Source organism: Pteropus medius, unplaced genomic scaffold (genome assembly GCF_902729225.1).
Source record: "Pteropus medius unplaced genomic scaffold, Ma_sr-lr_union100, whole genome shotgun sequence".
NCBI classification, from domain to species: domain Eukaryota; kingdom Metazoa; phylum Chordata; class Mammalia; order Chiroptera; family Pteropodidae; genus Pteropus; species Pteropus medius.
Genome location: NW_024354500.1, coordinates 30,043,871 through 30,067,870, shown reverse-complemented (window position 1 = coordinate 30,067,870; position 24,000 = coordinate 30,043,871). Strand labels below are relative to the sequence as shown.

Genomic DNA, 24,000 nt, shown 5'->3' with positions numbered 1-24,000 from the left:
GTTTCTGGGTCACAGGAAGCTCATGGTTAGGTACTTAATAATCATTATAAGCACAAACAGAAATTAATGGATCAGATCCATTTACTTAGTATTTCCTTCATATTCTCTAAAGGTCCCATGATATATTGTATATGTTCACCAATCATTTGAAAAATTGAACATTAGCAGACATGAGTTAGTTGTGATTTTCGAAAAAGTACTTAAATATTATTGGCCTCTCAGGTTCTTTTACTGGCAGTTGTGAAGAGTTTGGACTACATAATCACCAGCATTTCCCATTCTGCTCTGAAATTCTCTATGATTACTTCTTATCAAGGGTACCATAAAAAATGTTAATTAAGGCCTCCCCAAAGTATCTCTGAGAAGTTCAGTATTTCTACTTCTGTTGTTAAATGGTCATTTCAAAAGGTTTTAGTTCTCTATTTGTCATTAGGTTGCATCTCTGATTATATAAGCATTACTCACTTGGGTAAGAAAAGGCAATTTTCAAAGCACTTACAAGTGGTATCTTCCACCTCTTTGGCTATAATAGAATCACTCACCATGGGATGTTTATCTGGGTGTCATTCATATACATGCACAGACAATGATGGCTTTAATTCCTAACAGCACGTTTCTCCAAATAGTCTCATCTGCCTCATTCAACATCTGTTTCCTGATATTTAAAAAATTGTCTTTTTCTCAAATAAATTTAACTTCTGAATTATTTGTTAGAGAAAGGCAGAATAAAGCGAAGTTGTTTTTGGAGTGAGGATCTATTCACAGTGCTCCCCAGTGATTCGTTTTTTTTTTGTTGTCGTTTTTATTTTCATCTTTTTTTTCTCTTTCTTATCTCTTATTGTTCCTATATTCTTTTTGTCTGTTCTTTTATGGCCTCTTGTTCCTCATCTTTCCCTTTTTTTCTCTCTTTCTTGCTCTCTGATTCTCTTCTTTCTTTGCCTTTGTCTCTCCTTCCTTTCTTTACTCATATCTTTTCATCTTTTCTCTTGTAGTCTTTTTTATCCCACCTTTCATTTTTCCTTTTACTTCTTTCCCATTCCCTACTTCTGTTTGTCTATTTCTCCTTCTGTTCTCTTATTTATTTGTATATTTTTTAATTTATGTCTGTTGTCTCTCTACTTTGGCATATTATATGTTTCTAAAAATCTGTGAAAGTCAAATTATCTGAAAATCAAATAACAAGCATATTACGGGAATTCTATAAAAGCTAAATATAGATTATAAATAAAATTTCCAATTACACTTAAAATGTTAAAAACAATATTTAACAATATCTCTAACATTTTATACATTTTTTAAAAATTTGTTGTTTTCCTTCATAATGGAAAATGTGTACAATGATCATTCTATTAAAACTAAAAAGATTTTCCTATTTTGACACATCAGTGATTTCCATTTTCTCTTTAATTCATTTTATTAGATAAGCATTTTATCATTAACATCAAGACTTTCGCTTTTCCATTTTCCCAAACGTATAAGTTCGAGTTGCAATAAAATAGTCAAATAAGAGTTCAAATAAGACTGTGAAAAGAAGGGTAATGATGTCATTGAAACTGCTGAAATTGCATATCGACATGCTGATAGCCTCACTGGGCAGTTCGATGAAACATTTGTTAATTGATGGATTAAAGACTGGATTTGTCATGGAAGGTACTCCAACTGTCAGTGTCTAATGCAGATAAATTCAAAGGTCAAAAGAACTCAGTAGGGGACCACTTATACATATAATTACCTCTTTTTAAAAAATCTCAGTAGGAATATAATATTAAAGAAAATTAAAATTACAGCTTATGTCTACAGTCCCTATTTCTATTAATGTCAGGCAAAAAGCATCATTCTATATACATTGAAAGTAATATAGAGCCTGCTTTTATTGAAAAAGCATTGATTTGTGGAATACTAGACCAATTTTAGTAGACTCATTCTAAAGGTTTCATTCTCTTGAGAGATCAGTCGCATCTGGAGCACTCTCAAACCTCGATGCAGAGCCCTGTTATTAAGATAAGGTCTTCAAGCTATTTTAAACTCCATATTTTGTTTATAGAGAAGATTTACTCCCATATAGCAGGTTAAATCTTTTATGTAGAAGAGTTACAACAAGAACTATTAAAAGAGCATAAAATCTCTTCACGGCCATTGGATTCAAAATATGATTCCCCAGAAAGCTGGAGCAGGAGCCTTTGTGTATGCTAAGTAGGTGTGTTTGAGTGTCACACACACAGTAAATGATTTAATAAAATTGTTACTTTTTTGAATTAAGGAAATTATTATCTTTGATTTTAATATCACAACAGAGTGGTACTATTCTTTTGAGGGAGGTCCCAAATAGTTCAATTTATTTCATATACATTTCTTGTGGGTAATTTTCTTGATTTGTATAGAAGATGGTTAAAAACTGAGGCAAAGAGAAGATAGTTGTAGATAACAATCAATGATGACACCTTCGGAAGAGTGCCAAGTTCATTCCACTTAATAATGTCTCCAGTCGAAATACTAGCCACATTGTTTTTTTAGGGGGGGCAGCTAAGTTGAGAGACTAAGAGAGGAGTCCTGCTTTTGAAATTAGTTAGAACCCTGAAACAGCAAAAGAGTGGAAAGAGCAAGATTTATACACCTGCACACATGTACGCTGACACACAAGAACACTGACTCACTTGTAAGTCACCAGTGATAGTTATGTTACCGTGTGGCCATGCCATCTCTTTTCCTTCACTGTTACGTTGACACTGGGCCTTAAGAACAAATGAAAGTGAAACAAAGCTGCCAGGTGCATTTTCTGTGACTATAGCTTAATAAATATTAGCTTTGTCTCAATCTTCTAGTCTCCCATATTAGAACCACTGTCAAGAATTAAGCACAACCACGAAGAGAGATTGCAGGAAATTCAGGTTACTGTTCACATCTAATCCACAAGACCTAGAAATCTCTCTATATAAATCCAATAGCATTTTATATATTTAAGGATGTATTGATTTACACTTTATTGATAATTTCCATGTGTGCAAGTGTTCTATAAACAAGTGAGAGGATCCAAGGAAGACTCTTTTAAAAATGATAAAAGGTCTGAGCTATTATGGGATAGTTTTTCAATCAGATTTTTTTTTTTTTTAATTTCTAGGGGAAAATAAGAGACACACTTCATTTTGATTGTGATATAGCTATCTAAGTATGCTTGATTAAAAGTGAATCCTAAAGGAAAAGACTAAGCAAGAATTGCTAGGATTGAAGTTGTTTTAGATGTTCCACTCATGTATGTGACTCTTTATACAAATTAAAATTAAATCATTTAAGGCTATCTATATTATTGACATTTAATATTTTTTGGCATTTTAACTGAATACATTTGTGTCCACCTGTACGATTTCCACAACATTTATTACTGGTTTTAAACCTTTTCTTTTTAACAGTCCAAGATTGCTTTTTTCATTAAATATTTATAACACTTGACTTTCGATAGCTGTTCCCAACATACTTACACAAAGTACATTTTCTTAAGGCTTTTTATTTGCAAACATTCATTTTTTCATAGATGAAGCACACTGTTTTGTTAAATGTATTTGGAAAGCCACTTTAATAGCTCATATTAGAACATACATTTATTATGTTTTCCTACAGTACGTATCCCTCTGTAAATGTCAATGTGTTCTAAGATTGACTTTTTATTGTCTTAAATAGAGTCAAAGGGTGGGAAAAGAGTGCATATGACACATATTCAACATTTCATTCCACAGGGTCCCTGTGGTGCTCTCATTTAAATATATCAAGTTTTTGTTATAAGTTATACTAAGGATTGGAAGCTGGGATTGAAAGATCCTGAACCTCACTTCCTATAGTAATCAGGGAACTGTGGATAGGCGTTGTGAAGTAGGGAGGAGAACCATGGCAAACAAGCGAAGGGATGGATGGGTGGATAGGGAGATAGATGGAAGGATGGATGGATGGATGGATGGATGGATGGATGGATGGATGGATAGGTAGGTAGGTATGTAGGTAGGTAGGTAGATAGATAGATAGATAGATAGATAGATAGATAGATAGATAGATAGATAGATAGACAGACATTTCTTCTTTATGATTACAAAGTGAGGGAAGAGTGAAACATATATCCCAACATACTTAAAATGCAAGACAGTAGATCTTATCCAAGACAGCAGTGATACTCAAAATATGGAATAACCAACATGACAAGGGAACTGATAAATTAGAATATACCAGCTTGGTGACCTTTGAGGAGCTTCCACTATAATTAGGGGGATACAGCCAGTGGCAAGTAAACGAATACCTTTATTATGTTACATAATGATAAGCGCTATAATTAAATAGCCAGATAATAGAATTAAGCATTGCAGAGAGGCTGAGTTCTTTAACTGTATTGACCACTTTAAGGAGGTGACATATGAGTCAGATAGGAATGAAAAGAAGGAGAGTTCCAGGCAGATGGAGCAACTAGTGCAATGACCCTAAGATGGGAATTAAGTCGGCATGTTAAATATAAAGAAATCTTCTTAGGTATCCCAGGAAGGTGTCCAGAAAACACTTGAATATGTGAGTCTGGAGCCTAAGGGAGCAATCAGGTCTGGAGATTTGCAAGTTATCTGTGTATATATGATATTTCCTGCAGTAAGACTTTATGAGATTATCCTGGAGAGAGTATCGATAGAGAAGAATGAAGCTGGGGTTGACCTTAAACAAATAACCAAGTATTTCTCCAGTAATATGGTACAACAGAGAGTTGAAATTCAAGACATGCAGTCTCATGGTGAACCAAGGGCAAGTCCAGAGAAACAAAGGAGAAGAATTCTCTTACGGACTTGAGAGAAGCTGTTGTGAAAAAGAGTCCATTGGAGAAAACTGTAAGTTCAAAGTATAGTGACTTTTCATTGGCTGAGTTAATGGCAGTCTCCCACTGGCTGAGATGTTACTGGGCAAGAAGGAATCTTTTCTTTCTCCTGCTGAGGTAGTAAAGTAGTTATCACATCCTGTCAGAGATGCAAGGTACTGTTTCCTCCCATTGAGATCTGTAGTGTGTATGAATTGACACATGTGTGAGTTTTCTCTTTTAGCCTCTCGAATCCATTTTAAATGAAATTTCTGTTTATTCATTTTCATAGTAGAGTAAAACATCCAAGCCTGGACAACAGGAAAATAAGTAGCTTTGATGGCATTTGAAAGAAATTCTTAGCTTTCTTTCTTAGAACCCAGCACTGAGGATTTCTCAGCAATGATTTTCAGATACTGTTGGCACTAACAATAGTTACGATTAAAAATCATTTCCCCTAGCACTGTAGCATTCTTAAGAAAAAAGAAGGTCCTGATCCTGTTGCAAGTTTTGACTACCTTTAGAGTAGAGAGATACACATATTTTTTGAAACCAGAATTTGGGTTCGTATCTGGATGATTTGTTGGATAAATTTAAGTATCACTGCTCTGTTTTATCAAGTTGTAAAATATGGACTTCAAAACTTTTCAGGGCTGCTCTGGAGTATTTAGATTATTCCAGTTTCAAACATCTATAATCATATTTCATTTAAACACCCAATTCTTTCTTCCTGCTGAAACAAGTTCATGTAATAACAGAAATGATACCAAAAAAAAGGAGAAATGAGTCATGCTTTACAGCTAATTGGTATCACCATTTATATTGAAAAACATAAGACTTAGAACTTTATTTCATTAAGATTAATTTAAATGCACAGAAACTATTTTCAGAATGACTTTAACATAATTAAACATTTCAAAATACAAATATTAGGAAGAATCCCCAAATGACACTTGATAACATATCTATTCTGATGAAGTGCTCATTTGAAATTAGTATTTATATTTTTGACAGATATCTATGGATTTATCTAATTACTTTTATAGTACTCAGTGGGTTTCTAATTATTCTTTTAAAAGCCTTTTATAAATGGGTAATGTTTTATATTATCAAAAATCTAACTTCCATTTAACATAAACAAATATGTGCTTCAATCTTAAAAAGTTCTGCATGAGTATTATTTTTTAAAAATTTATACTTCAGCATTTTTTTTGGCCTATCATGTATTAACCAACTCTCATTCTATTACATTGAGTTGTTAAGGCAATATACTATTAGTTTATTATTTAACAATTACGTACTCGGCATTAATAATTGTGTGAACCGAGACAATCTCTGCCATCACAGAGCTTATAGTCTATTGAAGAAGGCAGAGAGTAATGTGTTTAAATAATGTGTGAGAAGTGGTGGTACATGCAGGAATCTGTGGCTGCCCTAGCCCCTGAGAGTTAGGGATGACACTGTGTATCAATAAGCTACTTACTGAGACTTCATTAAGTGCATGTAGTTATTATCTATTTTTTCTTTCCTTTATGGACTTCATTAAGTGCATGTAGTTATTATTTATTTTTTCTTTCCTTTATGGTCCCTGTACCCATATAACTTTAGTTTCTGGGTATTCTGTACTTGCTCATGTGTTGTTTTGTAAGAATTATTAAACTATTTTATATTCAGAGTTTTTAACTATTACAGTCAAATTAGTACATAAATGAAAAGAGAAAGATATTCTAAAGTAAAAAACCCCCCAAAACTATTAGGGTACTTCTTTTAAAAATTTTCTTTTCCACAATGCAAAACAATGCATATTCATTGGTAAACATTTGATAAAAACAGAAAAGAGCCATAAAATCACCACTCAGAGAAAACTACTCTCATTTTTATACATGTATTTTTCTTTTGGCTTTCGGACAAAGTTCTTTAATTATAATTTTGTCTTATGTAGTTTGGTAGCCTGCTTGTTATACACATAGCATCATAACATAAGCATTCTTCCATGCTATTAAAATTACTAGAGGCAGCTTTGACTTCTTTGGTTTTTGTTGTTGTTTGTTTGTTTGTTTTGCATTTGAAAAGGCTGACTCAGGAAGTTGGGAAGAGGGATAGTAAGCAGTTCCTTGTCACATCAGAGTAGGAAACACTTTCTTAACCACATCCCTACTTCCAAGCGATTGGCAAGTTGGTGGTATCACAAATCTTTTTAGCAGGCAAAATAAATATCTTAGAATTTTGAAGCAAAAGGTGCCCCCGGATCCAACTTGTTACATATTATAAGACTGTTAAAAATATGTCCTCCGCTTGAATAGATACAGAAAGAAGGTATTTAGTAAGAAAGTAAAAGAAAAGTAAAGTCTTATTAATAAACTCCTTATTTTACTACCTCACCATTTTTTAGCAGTTTTTATGGCTGATACAGAGTTGAGGGCTTTTATCTCATTTAGTCCCTGTGGAAACTTTTTGCAGTAAGTAATGTTATTTAACTCATTTTCCTGGTGAGGAACCTGAGGCTTAGAGCCCTGAAATAACATGGCTGAAGTCTCACAACCAATACGTGGCAGAGCAGAAGTCAAATCTTGGGCCGCCTTACCCACTCTATGTCACTAAGCCAACCTGTGATTTGTCACTCAGCCCTACTTTGCTGCTTCATATAATTGAAAACTACTCTTATGTGTCTCTCTTACTGTTCCCTTTGTATTAAACACTCCAATTTTTTGACACTTCTTCATGATGTAATCTGCCTCAAGCTCTGCCCAGTCCTGTACTTGTATAGTTAATTTTTAATGTAAAAATCAAACTTTTACATTTATTGGATTTAATGTTCTTTATGTTGATTTATTATTTCACCCACTTTAAGATCATTTTGAATATTAATTCTGGCATCTAACATATATACTGTTGTTCAATTCGGCAAACTGTATCTATGGTTTTCTATTTAATTATCCAAGTAATCGTTACTCATATTGATCGGGACTAGGATAAGATGAAGCGCCTGTGCACAGTGCAAGATACGGCCCATCAAGATGACCTTCTGGAGTGCTAATATATGATAAATACAGTTTGGGAGTAGTTTAGGTATTGGGGAAAGAGTAATTTGCTTTCATTTCAATTGCATTTTAAGTCATACATTCCTCTGCAATTTGGATTATTGAGTATGTGTTCTCAGAGTAAAAGGTTTATTTTTTCTATGAATTTCTCTACAGAAATTTCTTGGTGCTTCCAAATGATAGTGAATGATTATGTTTTAATGTCATTAACATATACTGGGGGCCTTTATATTCTTACATCTGAACTATAGGCTATACTGCGGTCAACAAATATATTAAGTCAGTATAAACAAACCATTGAATTATTTTAGTGTGTAAGTGGTATCGTCACCCCATTCCCCAATTAATAGAAATTAAGGAAATTAAGAAATTCTATTCAGTAAACAGAATATTCATTTGGGATTTATAAAATTGAGATTTATAAAATTAATTGGAATATTTAGGTTTGTCCTTTTTGTAAGTTTGTTGAAATAGGTGATTCTTTTGGTGATCTACATATGGAGAAGTTTGCACTCAGCATCCTGTGACTGAGTGTGCTGTATGTTCATGTAATCCTTGCCTTTCTGAAAATTATACTTTGGAAGACTGTAATCTGTGCCGTCAGGCCATTTTGTTATAAGTGTTATTATGAAGCCAGTTTAGAATTTTTTAATTAGTTTGGATACCTAATTAGATATCAAATTGTACTTGACAACTTGAGTATTATAGTGAATTTTTAATTTAATAGTAGCTTCTTTAATGTTTTAATTGTCATCTTAAATTTCTGGTTATCAAATTCAAATACAATGTTGGCAGCTAAAAATTAGAAGCAAGAAGAGATAGAATTTTCAACTGTTGTATACCATAGATTATGATTTTATGAGACAGAGATATTCTTAAACAATCTATAAAACATTTTCTCAAATTCTGTAGGTAGACATTTCGATATACTTTATAAAGTCAATTACCCCCCAAAAAAGGTTGATTTGAGATTATTTTGTCAGTATTTAAAATACTAAAATAAAATTTGCTCAACATTGAAGTTATGTCAATACTTGAAATAATTTCTGGATGGAAAATTAATTCTTTTAAAAGTTCCTTTGTTTTAAATTCTTAAGGTTTAAAAATAAGGACGATTTTTATATGCATTTCTATTAGCCTCCTAGTGCTGCTGTAACAAAATAAAACAACAATTTTTTTTTTTTTTTTTTAATCAGAACTTATTCTCTCAGAGTTCTGGAGGGCAGTACATAGTCCTAAATCAAGTTGTAATCAGGATTATGCCCTCTTTGAAGGCTCTAGAAATGAATCTGTTCCAGGCCTTTCTCTTAACTTTGGTGTTGCTAATAATTTGTAGTGTTCCAATCTCTGCCTCTGTGATTACTTGATGTTGTACCCATGTGTTTGTCTGTATCAACTCTCTCCTTGTAAGGACACCAGTCATAACGGATTGAGTCCCACTCTAATTGAATATGCCCTCATCTTAACTTGAATATATCTACAGAGAAGACTCTATTTTCAAATAATATCACATTCATGGTATTGAGGGTTTGTACCTGAATTCATTTTGTTGGAGTTCAACCTATAACAGCTTTCAGTAGTTAAATAGAAACAGTCTAAGACAGCAGTTGGAAAAGGGACCTCAGAAATATTAGCATCTGTGATCCTTGTTTGGATTTCTTTCAGAGTCTTGATTTTGGGTCATCTGCTTGCACTTTAGTAATTATAACCTCAGACTATTTGTGATTTAAGAACATTGTAATTTCTCTTTGAAGCATTTTTCCATTGACTTATTGTCTCAGAAGTCTTTTCAGAGAATCTCCTCTTATTAGAAATCATAAACAAATTGACCCTAGGTTTGGCTGTTTGTTTAATATCGCAGTTGATGAAATAATGAATGACTATTGATAGTATGACAGACCACTAACTTTTTTTGAATCTTAAAAAGCTCTTATGATCAAACCTTTTTGTAACTTTATAGCACTTACACTGTAACGGATTGTTAAAATATAAAATAATAATGAGGATGATGATAATGTTAAAAGCCAAATACTCGAAGATAATGTTAAAAGCTAAATACTTTAAATGCATTACCTCATTTATTTCTTAGAATGACTCAGTGAGATGAAGTCTGCTGTTATCCTTTTTACACATGACCAAACTGAGGCTCTGGACATAGGTTACTTTTCCAAAAGCTTTACAATTATTGGAGAAGCTGGTTTCGAACTTGGCAGTCTGACCCTACAAACAATCTCTCACCTTCTATGTTATATATTATTTTGTTTTTGTTTTCTATTCAAGGCACATGAAATTGCTCATCAGTATGATTTTTTTTTTTAGTTAAACTTTTATTATTTTGAGATTGTTGTTGATTCACAAGCAGTTGAGAGAAATAATTCAGAAGGATTCCTTGTATCCTGTACTCAGTTTCCCCCCAGTGGCAACATCTTGCAAAACTATAATATTATGTCTGAATTGTATATTGACTTTGACACTGTCAAGATACAGAACATTTTTATCACTACAAAAATCATTCCTGTTGTCATTTTAGAGACACATCTACTTCCTTACTTCCATACACCTTCCTCAGAATGACTCAGTGAGGTGAGCCCTGGCAACCACTAATGTGATCTCCATTTCTATAATTTTGTCATTTTAAAAATATTATATAAATAGAATCATGCAGCATGTAATTTTTGAGAATTTTTTTTTTCACTCAGCATAATTCTCTGGATATTCATCTGTTTCACCCTGTATCAAATTTGTTCATGTTATTGCTGAGTACTATTCCATAGTATGAGAGTACCACAGTTTGTTTAATATTCACCTGTTGAAGGATATTCGAGTTGTTTCCAGTTTGGGGCCATTAGGAGTCAAGCCACTGTGAACATTTATGTACAAATTTTTGTGTGAAGATAAGTTTTAATTTCTCTAGGATAAATTTCAAGAGGGCAATTGCTGCATTGTATGTCATTTGCATATTTAGTTTTATAAAGGAAACTGCCAAACTGTTTTTGAAATCTGTGTTTTATGCTTCATTTTGTATCCTTTGTGTTTACAGATTCAATACTTGGCGAAACTACTTTCCACCAATGACACTAAAGATTCAATATCAAATATAATTTGTAATTGTTTTGAAGTGTGAATGGAATCTTATATTTTACAAGGGTATTTTTTCTAGAGTAGGTCACTTAACAAGTAGATGAGCCTAGCAGCCTGCTCAGCTTTTACATAACATCAGCATATTATTTTTCTCTTCTCATTAACTCTATTGTGTATGTTAATATCCTATCTAGGAGTTTTTAATGGTTATTAATAAAATAATATTCTTTTATATATTGAAAGGCATACCCAATTAATTTTGTTCTCAAATTAAGCCCTTTACATGTTCAGTGATTGAACTCTTGAGAATTCAATGTTAGGTCTTTATCTAAATACAGGTGCTATTTTATAGTAGTACTCATTTATGTAAGTGCCATTACCTTGGTGTTCCCCCTTGAAATTTGTTTTGTAGATGGTTCTTTCACAAGTATCCCTTGTAAACAGCTCTTGTGATAAATGCATATCTCTAGAAAGTAGAGTATTACCTCTCCAGTAAGACAGTATTTTAACTCTTGTACATACTGTATCAACTTCCATGCTCATAGCTATTGCATTTTTTCTATGATGTGTTTTCTGGCATTCTCTCCAGCTGGCATTGCTATTTGATTAGTCCTATAGTGTTTCACTTTTTTTCTCATCTTTGTTTTTGCCTTCGTAATTAATTTTTCACCTATACTTTTATAGTTTTGCTTTCATAGTTCTTTTGATCTCTATGATTTCTTAGTTTACTCATAGTTCAAGAATGAATTCTTTGCAGTTGCAAAGTATATATTTGATAGATAATGCTCAGAAACAAATACAGTTTCTTGCGCATTTTAATTTCCAAATAGGTAATAGATGTTTAATGTCACATATTATAGGAAGTCAAAAAATGAAATTGTAAAAAGTAATAAATAAGTGCTAAGGAAACTTAAGATTTTTTTTTTGAACAACCAGCAGTCACCTACCATTTTTAACAAGTACAAATAATAAATGTGATTTTCATGTGATCACTGGATGCTTTGACCCACATAGACTAGAATGATCAAATGAAAATCACATCTCGCTAAACCTTAGGAAGTATACTTTAAATGGATTGCTTCTGTTAAACAGAAACCTTTTTTCTTTGTTATAAATGAGCATCATATGCAAAAATGAATTTTAATGGACATTGAAAAGGTCATTAGTATGACATCATGCATATAAAATGAGCAAGTCCGTGAAGATTTCTCAAGCTTGGCACTATTGACATTTTGGGCCAGATAATTCCTTAATCTGGGTGGCTGTCCGTGCACTGAAATATGTTTAGCAACATCCCTGGCCTCCACACACTACATGCCAGTAGCATGAACGTGTTCTGTTTTTATTCTTATGTCAGATTTAATCTTTAGGCTATCTATACTATTAGACCGTCTTGGTAAAACTTCTGAGACTAGGGATGGGGACAGGATTGTCTCCACTAAAACAGTAAAGTGGACTCTCTTTTTCTTACTTCTCAGCTCTGCCTTAGTATATGATGGATCTTTTCTGATCCTGTCCCGCCCAGCAGAACTTGTGGCCCTGTTGTCTATTTCATCACAACTTCGCTATATGATTAGTGACTCCTATTACGTATTTTGAGCTAATGTGTATATAAAGATAATGGCTTCCTGGGTTACCATCCCAAATCAGATTTGAATTTTGGCAGATCTGAGTCTGAAGAGGCTGTTAAGTGGAAAATTTAAAATTAGAGCAGCACCTCTAACAAAGATGTTTTTGGTGAAATTAGCTCTTTGTGCTTGTAAGCACATCATAGAATTGTACTTCATTTGAATCCACACAATGGAGATCATGACTTCAAAAGACTGGAAAGTCCCTTTTTTTTTTTTTTTTTTTTTTTGTGCTAAAGTCCAGTCCACTATCTCACACAGTGAGCGATTGAATGAATAGCATTTTGTTGGCATTATGACAGATAGGCTGTGAGCTTGAAAAGGCAGATTTTGATTCCTCAGAGAGATCTCTGAATTATCTTTGATGTCTTAAATTTCTTCATCACCTATATGCTGTCAAACCATCAAATCTTAGGAGTTCTTTCTTTGAATCATCTATTGAATACTCTTGTCACCTCTTCGCTGGCTATTTGAATGTTGAAAGACTCTCGTATCTACTTGTCTCTTCTCCATTCCCTCTGATACTGCCAGACTAGTTGTTTTAAAAACAAGTTTTGCTGAATCACAGAAATAGCCTGTGTCCCTCCACACCTGGTTCCATCATATCTATCAACATTATCTCCTACTGCTGAAAGGAACCTGCTTTCTAGCAGACCAAGTTTTTTCACTGTCTTGAATGTACAAGCTTATACTCGTTCTGTGTTTTTGCTTGATTTTCACTCTCGTGTGAGATTAAAATATTTGTTTTTGCCATTTGATCATATTCTTAATCACTACCCCAGGTTCAGGTGAAGCCTACCTCCTGCACAGGGCTATCCTTAACTTGTTTATTCCATATTGATTTCTATTTTCTTTTATCTGAACACGTTGATGACATGTAGTACTCATTTTGGCCCTTAGCAATATATGGCTTTGTTCAAAGTGATAATAGTTTCGCATGTGTGTTTTACCTCTTCAGCTAATTAATAAATTCCTGGAAAGCAAGTGTTTTGATCTTTTTATATTTCATCAGTATGTGATTATTTACATAACAAGTACTCAGTAAAGCCTTGTATTAATGGCTGGCCAGGTACTGATTATATTCTAATTGTTTTAAAATATTTTAAAACCAAAATCTAAAAGTCTTATAGAAACCGATACCACCTTGTGTAGTCTCAGATTAGAGAAGGATGAACTTTATGTATGTCAGAGAAGGAAGGTGTATTTCCTTAGGTAAGAAATTGAAAGTAGAGGTACCTTGGAAACGATAAATCAACTAGCAGTCTACAAAAAGAAATCTATTTGTGGTAGCTATTTGAATTATGGTACAATTAATGTCACTTTGGATATGAAATGTATGTCAGATTGAGCTATGGGTAGTGGAAATTAGTAAATGTAAAAATAATAACTGACATGGATTATAAAACTTGATTACAAGACTTCTAACTGATCTTGATTTCCTTCTTTTCAAACACCCAGATACCTCTTGTTGCTGCACAAATGGACATTTGAACGTGCTGTTGAAAAACACTTGCAAGCATGGAGACCTCATCAATGCTGTCCTCATTGAATGATGAGTGTAAATCAGACAATTACATTGAGCCTCACTATAAGGAATGGTATCGAGTAGCCATTGATTTGCTGATTGAACATGGGTTAGAAGCATACCAAGAATTTCTTGCCAAGGAACGAGTATCGGACTTTTTAGCTGAGGAAGAAATTAATTATATTTTGAAAAACGTGCAGAAAGTTGCACATAGTACATCACATGGTACCGATAATACTGATAATTCCTGCGATGATACCTCATCTTCCGGGACTTACTGGCCCATTGAGTCTGATGTGGAAGCTCCAAATCTTGATTTAGGCTGGCCGTATGTGATGCCTGGACTCTTAGGAGGAACCCACATAGACCTCCTCTTTCATCCACCAAGAGCACAGCTACTGACAATTAAGGAAACAATTCGGAAGATGATAAAAGAAGCAAGAAAGGTAATGATATTCCTATTTCTAAATGAAAAAAATTGAAACATGCAGAAAAGTACCAGGCTAGTATAACACACGTGTGTTAAAATAATCTCTATGTGTATGGATCATGCCTATTATTTTCAGGAAATATACATATGGATACATAGAAAGGTTGTACTTCCCATATTTTGCATATATCTGAAAGAGTGGTGTTAGGTCCTTGCTAAACATGGAGATTTTCTTCTCTTCATAATATATATATACATCTAAGAGACCTTATGCCCATGAAGAACGGCAAAGGTGTGTGAACTGTGAATGAGATGATGATTTGATGCATTTATAAGTCCAAAGCACTTACATTTTCCTTAATCTCTGAAAGGTAATATGTTATCGGTAAATTTGGTGAAATTTTCTTTGTCCTCAACAAGACTGAGCCTTAATTCTTGCTCTGGATATAGTTTATGCTATTAAATAAACCATAGATTTACTTATTCATTTTTTGAATTGTGTGGAAACAGTACAAAATCAGGCAGTGGTCCCCAACCTTTTTGGCAACAAGGACCAGTGCTCCTATGAGGATTTAATGCCTGATGGGTTGGGCCTGATTAGTATTTGGATGGGACACCACCTAGGAAGACCAGGTGCTGTAGGTGTAAAAAAATAAAAAATAAAAAAATTAAGGGATTGTAAACTGACAAGGTCCTTGCAATCTGTGAGGTCAACCATGGGTTGCCTTGCCTAAAAAAAAAAAAAAAAATGCCTGATAAGCTGAGGTGGAGCTGAGGTGGAGCTGAGGAGTGGCTGCAAATACAGATGAAGCTTCGCTTGCCTGCCCTCTGCTCACCTCCAGCTGTGCGCTCCAGTTTCTAACAGGCCACAGACCAGTACCAATCCATGGCCCTGGGGGTTGAGGACCCCTGAAATCGGGCATGAAAATGTAAAACACTGAATTAAGAGTTACTTAACATTTTAGGGCCTCAATGCTCTTTATTAAATATTTGTGTTGGCTTATAAATCTCAGAAATCCTGTTTTAGAACTCATATTAATCGGTAAAAATTTTCTTTTAATCAATTAAATAAAAATTATTGAGAATTTTCTATGTAGGAATGTGTTAGTTTCTATGAGAATGTGTTACTTTCTCCCCATCAGCAGCATGATAGGCAGTTTGGAGAATAACGAAATTTCCTTAGCTGTTAATGCAGCTCAACCCAGAGGTTTAAAATGTATGGACAAAATGTTATGTCTAGTTCTTAGTTACGGATACTGTACAATATAGAGATTTAGATCTAAAGAGACCTTAGATGCACACATACATGAAGTTGCTTTCTTTTGTGTTAATAAGACACAGAAATGCTTGAAAAGCATACATTTATGAAATACAGAAATACAAGACCCTTGAATACCACAATGGCATGATTGATTGCGAGACAAGCAACTAAAAGCTTCGCAATTATGTTAGGGAGACACAATGTTCTGAAGCTGATGTCAAATGTAGGCTTGGCAAAAATAAGGTGATTTTTTTTCCCTCAAACCCTTTGAGCTCAAAATAACCTGACTTTTTAGCTATGTTAACTCTTTTAGCAGGATTGTATTAAAGAAAGCACTAATAACCTATTTCAATTGTTAAAAATTAACTGTAGAATCAGGCCCACGGCAGGTATTCAAATTTTTATTGAATGAATTGAACTTTCAGTTAAATTTTCTGAATTGAACCATGAATATTTTTAATACTGTACTATCTTGTGCTCTGTGAACAAATTATACAATTATATTTTGTAAAACAACAGAACAAAATTTAAGACTATATACGAGTCCTTGTAAAAGTAAAATTAACAAATATCAAGTGCCAATATTTTCTAATTTCTGTTTGGGAACACAGTATATTTTTGAACCACAGTATTGTTAACTGAAAATTGAAAAATACATTAGTAAAGATTAATGTTATTATGATGGTAACTTAGTTATGAATTCATCAGCCTACACCACAGCGTGTTTCCTTTGAGAGACTGCATTTTTGTAATGAAAAATGAAATTCAGGAGATACCATGTGTTCCTGGGCTAGCACTCACTGGAAACTGAATATTAATTATGACTCATGTATTTTCCTTTTTTTAATGTGGCAGCTATTTATTTAGAGAGACTCTAGAAGTAATATCCTTTGCCTGGTCATCATCTGTTGGGAACTCCAACTTGCATTAACAAGCTGAAGAACTTGAAGTCCATTCCATAAAACAGTAGCACAATGTTATTCTTCTCTTTCACAAAATCAAAGTGACATAAAATAAGAAAGGAATTTTTAAAATTTTATTCAATTTGTACAAATATCCAAGCTGAATTCAAAGAGAGAGAATTATTTGAACCTTATAAATTGCACATATTGCAAATGAACATAAATCATAACTGATAACCACTTTTTTTTTCCCAAAAGCATTGGAAAATATGTTAGTTTCTCCCCAGATGAAATGAATATTGAGGTCGAATAGGCTAGAATATGCATGGAATGTATATTTCTGAAGTATTTTTGAAAATTCATATGTCACTGTTTACTTAAAGATTTTTGAATGATCCAGTACTCCAGAAATGAAAAAGTTATTCACCCCTTTTCCTAAGATTTTAGACTATTTAACTCATAACCAGACAAGGTCCTATAAAAAAATTTAAAATAAGAGCAAATATTATTATGAAGTGGAAGCTTGTCAAAACATTGCTTTTTAAAGATTAATTGTGGTTTTCATGATTATTATTTACTCAGCGAAAGTCAGGTTCTTATAATCCTTCAAAATTAATGGAAGCCTATTAGTTACCAGGATAAACTAGTTTCAGAAGATAAATTCTCTTTATTGGTAACTCTCAATGAATTGCCATGTCATTTTAAAGAGGATGACCTTTTTCTTTTCATAAAATATTTGAATAATGTATCTTTTAATGGATAGAAGAAAGTTTCTTGCCTCCACATTTCTCTGGGAGATTCTTCTGGTAGTCAACATTATGAATCTCTAGAGTTATGAGGCCAAACAAGTAGGGGCCAGCAACCAGCAAAGCAGAAACCAGAAAGCCATCTCAGAGAAAAACTTAAATATATTTTCACTGCCTGTTTGCAGTTGAGGTAAGGTACTTATGAAGAAGTCTTAAAATAAGAAAAAGAATCCAAAACCAATTTTTTAAAGGGCCAAATATTTGAAGTCTGATCATAACCACCAAGTGAAACTTCTAGTCCCTTGAGAGAGGAAATAAAAATGATATTATATCTTATCTATCTATACTGGAAATGTTTCGTTTCTGAATTTTACTAATTTATATGTGTTTGATTTGTTGACCTTAAACAAATAGCTAGTGATTTCTTCAACGAAAATTTGTTTATTCAGGACAACAAAGAATTGAAATTTGGGACATGCGGTCTAGTGGCAAACCATGCTTAAGTCCAGAGAATAAAGGAGAGAAACATTCTTTTATAGAGGAAATGGGGACTCAGAAGGGATGTCGTAAACAGAGTCCATTGGAGGAAACTGAGAATTTGAAGTTTAGTAGCTTTCATTGTCTGAGTAGTAACAGTTTTCAATGGTTGAGTGGTTGCTGGGCAAAGAGAAGATCCTCCTTTCTGCTGGAGTAGTAGAAAATCATCTTCCTGTTTGAAATGGAAAGTAAGTGTCTTTCTGTTTGGGGACTGACAATGAGAAGTGGGACATGAGTGCTCCCCCTGCAGGCCCTCCCAACTCCAATTTAAGGCTCTGTTTATTAATCTTCACAGTTTCTATCTTAAGTAATATAATCCCTGAATCATTCTGCTTTTATAATATTTTAGAAATCTATAGATTTGTTTTTATTGATGCATTTATTTTTTTCTGGTTGTCACTTAGAAGTTATTTAGAGGGTTTTTAAAATTCTCTTTCGCTTTCTTTTTATTTTATTTTATTTTCTTTATCTGTATGCTTACTTATTTTGTTACTTGAGAATTTTTCCTTTGGTAAAATCTAATTCACTTAACATCTTGTGCTTCAAAGGCCTATATTTACTGGCTCTTTTTCTAACCCCTTTCTATTTTTCACTATGTGATTGACATAATTACATTTGGGTCAACTTTGTAAAGTCTGATAGTGTCTAGTAAGACTTTTCCCAGGTTATTATTTGTCTCTCAGGAGGTGTTCCCAAGATGATATATGCATGTATTCCTAATTACTGTGAATGCCTCTTAAGACAGTATCCTCTCTAATTACTTTTAAAAAGTAATCTTTCATTAAAGTAATTTTTCTCCTAGCCACTGAGTAGTAGATATCCATAAATTATAACTTCTGATAGTCTTGAATATGTAAATGTTTAACCAGAATGCTATTTGCCTCTCTGTTTCCTAATTCTAGGCTAGCTGCTCCTGTGAGATGTGAATCTTACTCTTGTGAAATATAGACTCAAGGAGACACATAAGCAAAAGTCTAGTGAGAATTAGGGCAGAGTAATTCCTGAGTTGCTCTGTATTGCATTTCCTGCATTCAGGTCTTGGTTCCTCCCTGAGTCACTGTTCCTGGGTGTGTCTTTTTTGGCGTAGGGAGTTATTAGTAATACAGAGAAACATTAACTATCAGCTGGCCCTATGGCTGCAACTGGAAAGGTGAACAGATGATGAGGGAGTTTCCTGATATTTTACTGGTATTAAAAAAGTAGTGCTAGACTAGAGGCTTGATACCAGGGCTTTACCACTAAGTATGCATTCTACAAGTCATCGCATGTCCCCAGGTATCTTCATTTAGTTAGGGAAAGATATAAAGTAAAGACTTTGAGTGTTTTTTAAATCTAATGTTTCCATCTAAATCTCTAATAGCGCATAGCAACTCACTTGTTTCAATGTTATACTCCTTGCTGAATTAGTTCATTATATGAATAAATTTTGTGTCATAGTGTGTCACTTCCGTCTGCGTGACTTTGCAACCGTATCCTGCCCAGCTAAGTGATATTTATATATTTATCAGTGCCTTTATTAGACTGAGATCATCTTTCACCTGATGTTCCCAATCTTTGTTGAGAATTTCCTCTCTGCCTCTTCTCTATTCCAGCTCTCACTGTGAATACTTTTGTTCTTTGAATTTGAGTCAAAATTAGTTTCTTCCAAGAAATATCTTTTGCTTAGTCAAATTTAATGACATTACTATCCTGTGATATTAATTTGAACACCTCTTCTCTGAATGTAATACACTTTATGTTAATGTGTGTGTGTGTGTGTGTGTGTGTGTGTGTGTGTGTGTATGTGTGTGTGAGAGAGAGAGAGCGAGAGAGAGAGAGAGAGAGAGAGAGAGAAGCGGGGGGAGGGAGTGAACTTGTTAAAATTGCACTGACTTTGCTATGCTATTTCTGCTTCTGTATGGGAATACTCTTTCTACACTGACTCCTGGTGCTATGCAGAGAGAAAATACATTATATATTCTTCTCAGTTCATTGACATACTCCCTTCTTCCACTACTACCAATAACCATGATGGTATCAAGAATATAATTTTTAACACCATTACTTAAGCAAGAGAGGAGAGGGAAGAAGATACCATGTAGGGACTCTTTAACTTTATCGCATGATAGAATTTGGGGCTTCTGTGGTTGACTTGATGACTTTTATGGGCAAAAAACTACAGTTCTATTTTTTTAAATTGCCCAAATTCAAATGATGCTCTTTTTAAAAGAGGCTTCATGGAATGGTATGAAAGCCCTGAATCTTGGAGTCAGTACTGGGGTAAATCCAGCTAAAACAGCTGTTTCTATTAGACATTACACTATAATCTCTCTGAGCTTTATTTTTGCCATCTGAAAAATGAAGATGCCAATATTCCATAGTATCCTTATGAGACTGGAATAGCTGTCATACCTAACATAACACCTACCACACATTTAATGCCCTATGGATGGTATTGAGATGACTTCTCTTCCTTAACCTCCTCCTCCTCTTACATTATTACAGACCTTAATTTTGTTTAAAAAAAAAAAAAAAGTCCATCAGTCTGTATTTTTACATCACTGTGATTTGGCATTTGTTCTTTAAAATTAAGAGCAATGTATGACCAATTTCAGCAAGACAGTATCTTACTAGGAATGCCATCTAGGATTATTAGCTGTTAGGGAAATGACTATTCCTGAAAATAAACACATTTCTGAAATAAAGTAATGGTTGCGTACACTACATTAGTTATAGAGCAACTCATCATTTTCTCAATGTTATTCCTGAGTATGTTCAAAATAGAAAAGTACTGATTCAACGTAAGTATGTTTGAAAATAAGACCTACTGTGAAGACAGCTTAAAGAGAGAGATATATTTTTATATTTAGAAAGTACAAAAAAGTTATCCTCTTTTATGGAAAGCAGTTTAGCGTTGATGAAAAAAATTCTAAACCATTCTTTTCTTACATAAAATTCTGAAGATCTAAAAAAGTACAGCACTCTTATGAAAAGCTAAGGCAAGGAGAGGCAAAGTATATAGACCAAAAGAAATAATCTTTTCATTTTCATCTAGAATTTTAAAAGTGGTAATTTTATTAGATTTTTAAAGAAAGACATTACACAAGGGTTTCAAATTTATAAAAAAGAACAAGGTTTTGTAAATTTTTAAACTTCATATTATAGACCTACCATTTGGTGTCGAAATTTAGTTCAAATAACTTTTAGTTTATGAAGTATTGTTACTTATTAAATATTTCTGATATAATTTAAAAAATTATAAATATTATTTAAGGCCCATAGTAGTTATTCTTTTTAGCTTAAAAAACTCTACTTTCCCGATAAAGGTGCTATTTTATGCTTTGTTGAAACCAAAAACCTCAAGGGTATGAAAAATAAAAAGAAAACTGTTAAACAAGATTTTTTTAACTTGATTACACACTAAAATTTTCTGTAATTTTAAGTTTCAGATGTTTTACCAGACAGTGTGTTCAGGTAAAATCTAAAGGTCACCCATTAAGTAATTTATTTAATTTTTATTTTTGACAGAATTTCATTTGAAAATTGGCAATTTGGGAAACAGTTTTGCTTTAAAAAGAAATATTAAAATTACTATCAGGGACATTTAATTTATCAGAAACTCTGCTTTGATAGTATTACTCTATGTCTCTGTTAATTATTTGGGAAAAAATTAAAATTTGAGTTATTTCAGAGTGCATATGATTTATCTAATTAAGGGAAGTATTTTTAAAACCATTTTCTCTATTCAGTTATTGCCCTTTGGTACTCTAATTCTTTTTTTCCAAAATAAGCTGTGAGAAACAATTCCTCTAGGGATGGCATGTGGTGTGTACACTCTTTCTATTAAAATTTAAGGGATCGTTACTGACTATGAGGCAAAAAAAATAGTTCTATGTGTTCTCAGATCTCTGAAGTAGAGTGCTTATTTTTTATGATAATTTCTATTTACTCATTTTCCTTTCTCTTACATGATTAAAGTAAAACCATACACTTATTTAGTTCCTTTTTGAAATTTATAATATATTTCTGACAACAGACCTTTAGTAATTTGTTGGAATGGCAAAGCTAATTGTTATAAAAATTATATTCATAAAATATTGAGTTTTCCTAATGTCTAAATAACACCTAGATTTCATAGGGATAGAATTTAGCAGTCTTACAAACTCAGATGCCTTTAGGGCCAAGCCAGAAAAATAAATAATAATCCTGCAGAGGAGAAGGGGGAAAGAAGGGAGTGAAAGGAACATGGAAGACAAGAACTCAATTCTAGGAATTCTTGTTTAAAATGTTATAAATAAAAGGTAACTTTCAGCTTAATGTAATAAAAAGTTTAGGGCCTCAGGTACACATTGAGGCATTTTATCAAAAGTAATTTTTTATAAGAATAAGGGGATATAGCTTTCCTTTACTTATCTGTCCTCCTAATGAGATATAAAATATAATGGAGGTTAGCTATGGGAGCCTTTATGAGATGACGAAGGCTGTAATACCAGACTAACATTTTGTATTTAAAATATTCTGCCTGCTATTCTATAGTCGCCACAGATTCATCATGTGGTATATGTTTTTATATCAATTATTCATGTCTTCTAATTAGTCACTCTTCAAATTATTTTGAAAATAATTGGTTGTTTTTTATCATCAGGACTGGAACTGGGTTCTGATTTTGAGTAATGGATTTATATTATATAATTTAGTAATAGTAACAGGTAATATTTATTGAGCATTTATGTGGCATACACTGTGTTAAGCACTTCACCTTCATTACCTTAAATTGACTTTTACAACCTTACCCTGTGAAATATGTACTTTCATCATTCATATATTACAGTTGAATTATCTGCTTTCTTGTGATACGTATGACTCTAGTCAGTGGTAATGATCCACAATGATTATAATTGGAAAGTAATAATGACTACGTATTCCTAAATAGAGGTATTGGAGGACCTTGCTGAGGAGGTTTAGGATTGAAGCCAGTTGGTGGTGTGGAAGTATTGGTTTCTAAATGAGCTGGGTACAAGGCCATTATAGGGTTTAGAAGTGCTATTAGAAGTCAGAAGTAATATACTTGGAACTGACAGAAGGTTATAATAAGTAAAGGAGGAATAGTACCTAGAATGCAGATTAGATCAGGAAGCACTGAAAAGAAATGAGTTCTCTGAGTTCGAATATAGGGAAAATTTGAAAAAGTAAGAGGACAGTCAGACAATGGAGTTGTCTTTGTCTTCTGCTGGGTTCAGCTATGAGAGGCATCAATTGGTCTTTGGCTAGCCTTAAAGAGTGAAAAGTATGGCAGCCTATTCATTTATTCAGCAAATATTTATTTAATGCCTACTGTATGTCAGATACTATTCCAAATTTGGGAGATATATAAGAGAATAAAGTACCAAAAGAAACCCAACTTTTGAAAGGAGCATACAAATGAGGAGAGAGAAGATAAAAAGCATAAGAGATGAGGACTGCTATGGAGAAAAACAAAAGAAGCCATAAATATGGTTGAGAAAGGAGGATTAAGAGTGCTGGTGGGGTTAGTTTGCAATTTAAAATAGAGTTTTCAGAGTAGCCCTCATCAAGAGAGCGACACTGTAGTCAAGATTTGAGGAGCGGGAATGAGCCATGCATCTATTTTCAGGCAGAGCTGACTAGACATACAGTAAGCTTTAGGGCAGGAACATGACTTCTTGTTTGTTAGAGGAACAGTGAGAGGACCGAAGAAAGCAAACGGGAGTTGAGTAGGTGAGTTCAGAGAGGTAACATGGAGGCCATATCATGGAGGTCCTCATGAGCCATTATAAGGACCATGGCTTATGCCCTGTGCAAAATGGGGAGCCGCTGGAGAATTCTGAGCAAAAGAGAGACATGATAATTTCAAATATGCTGTATTTTAAGAAGGTACATCTGCTGTGTATTGCAAATTAACAATAGGTGCTTAAGATTAAGTATATCAGAGGCTATTTAAATAATTCAAGTGTGAGATAATGGTGTCTTAGGTGGCAGAATGGTGGCAGTGATGGTTAGATTTGAGATATATTTTAAAGGCAGTAAAATGTG

General features: G+C 33.4%; 1 protein-coding gene across 1 annotated transcript in view; it reads left to right on the top strand.

The window, feature by feature from the left end:
- Positions 1-24,000, top strand: part of FAM83B (family with sequence similarity 83 member B) — a 78,837-nt gene that overhangs the window by 3,379 nt on the left and 51,458 nt on the right. Inside the window, exon 2 of the mRNA XM_039853016.1 lies at positions 14,028-14,540. Coding sequence (XP_039708950.1) covers positions 14,088-14,540 — 453 coding nt within the window. The 5' untranslated portion in view covers positions 14,028-14,087. The remainder of the gene's footprint in view (positions 1-14,027; positions 14,541-24,000) is intronic.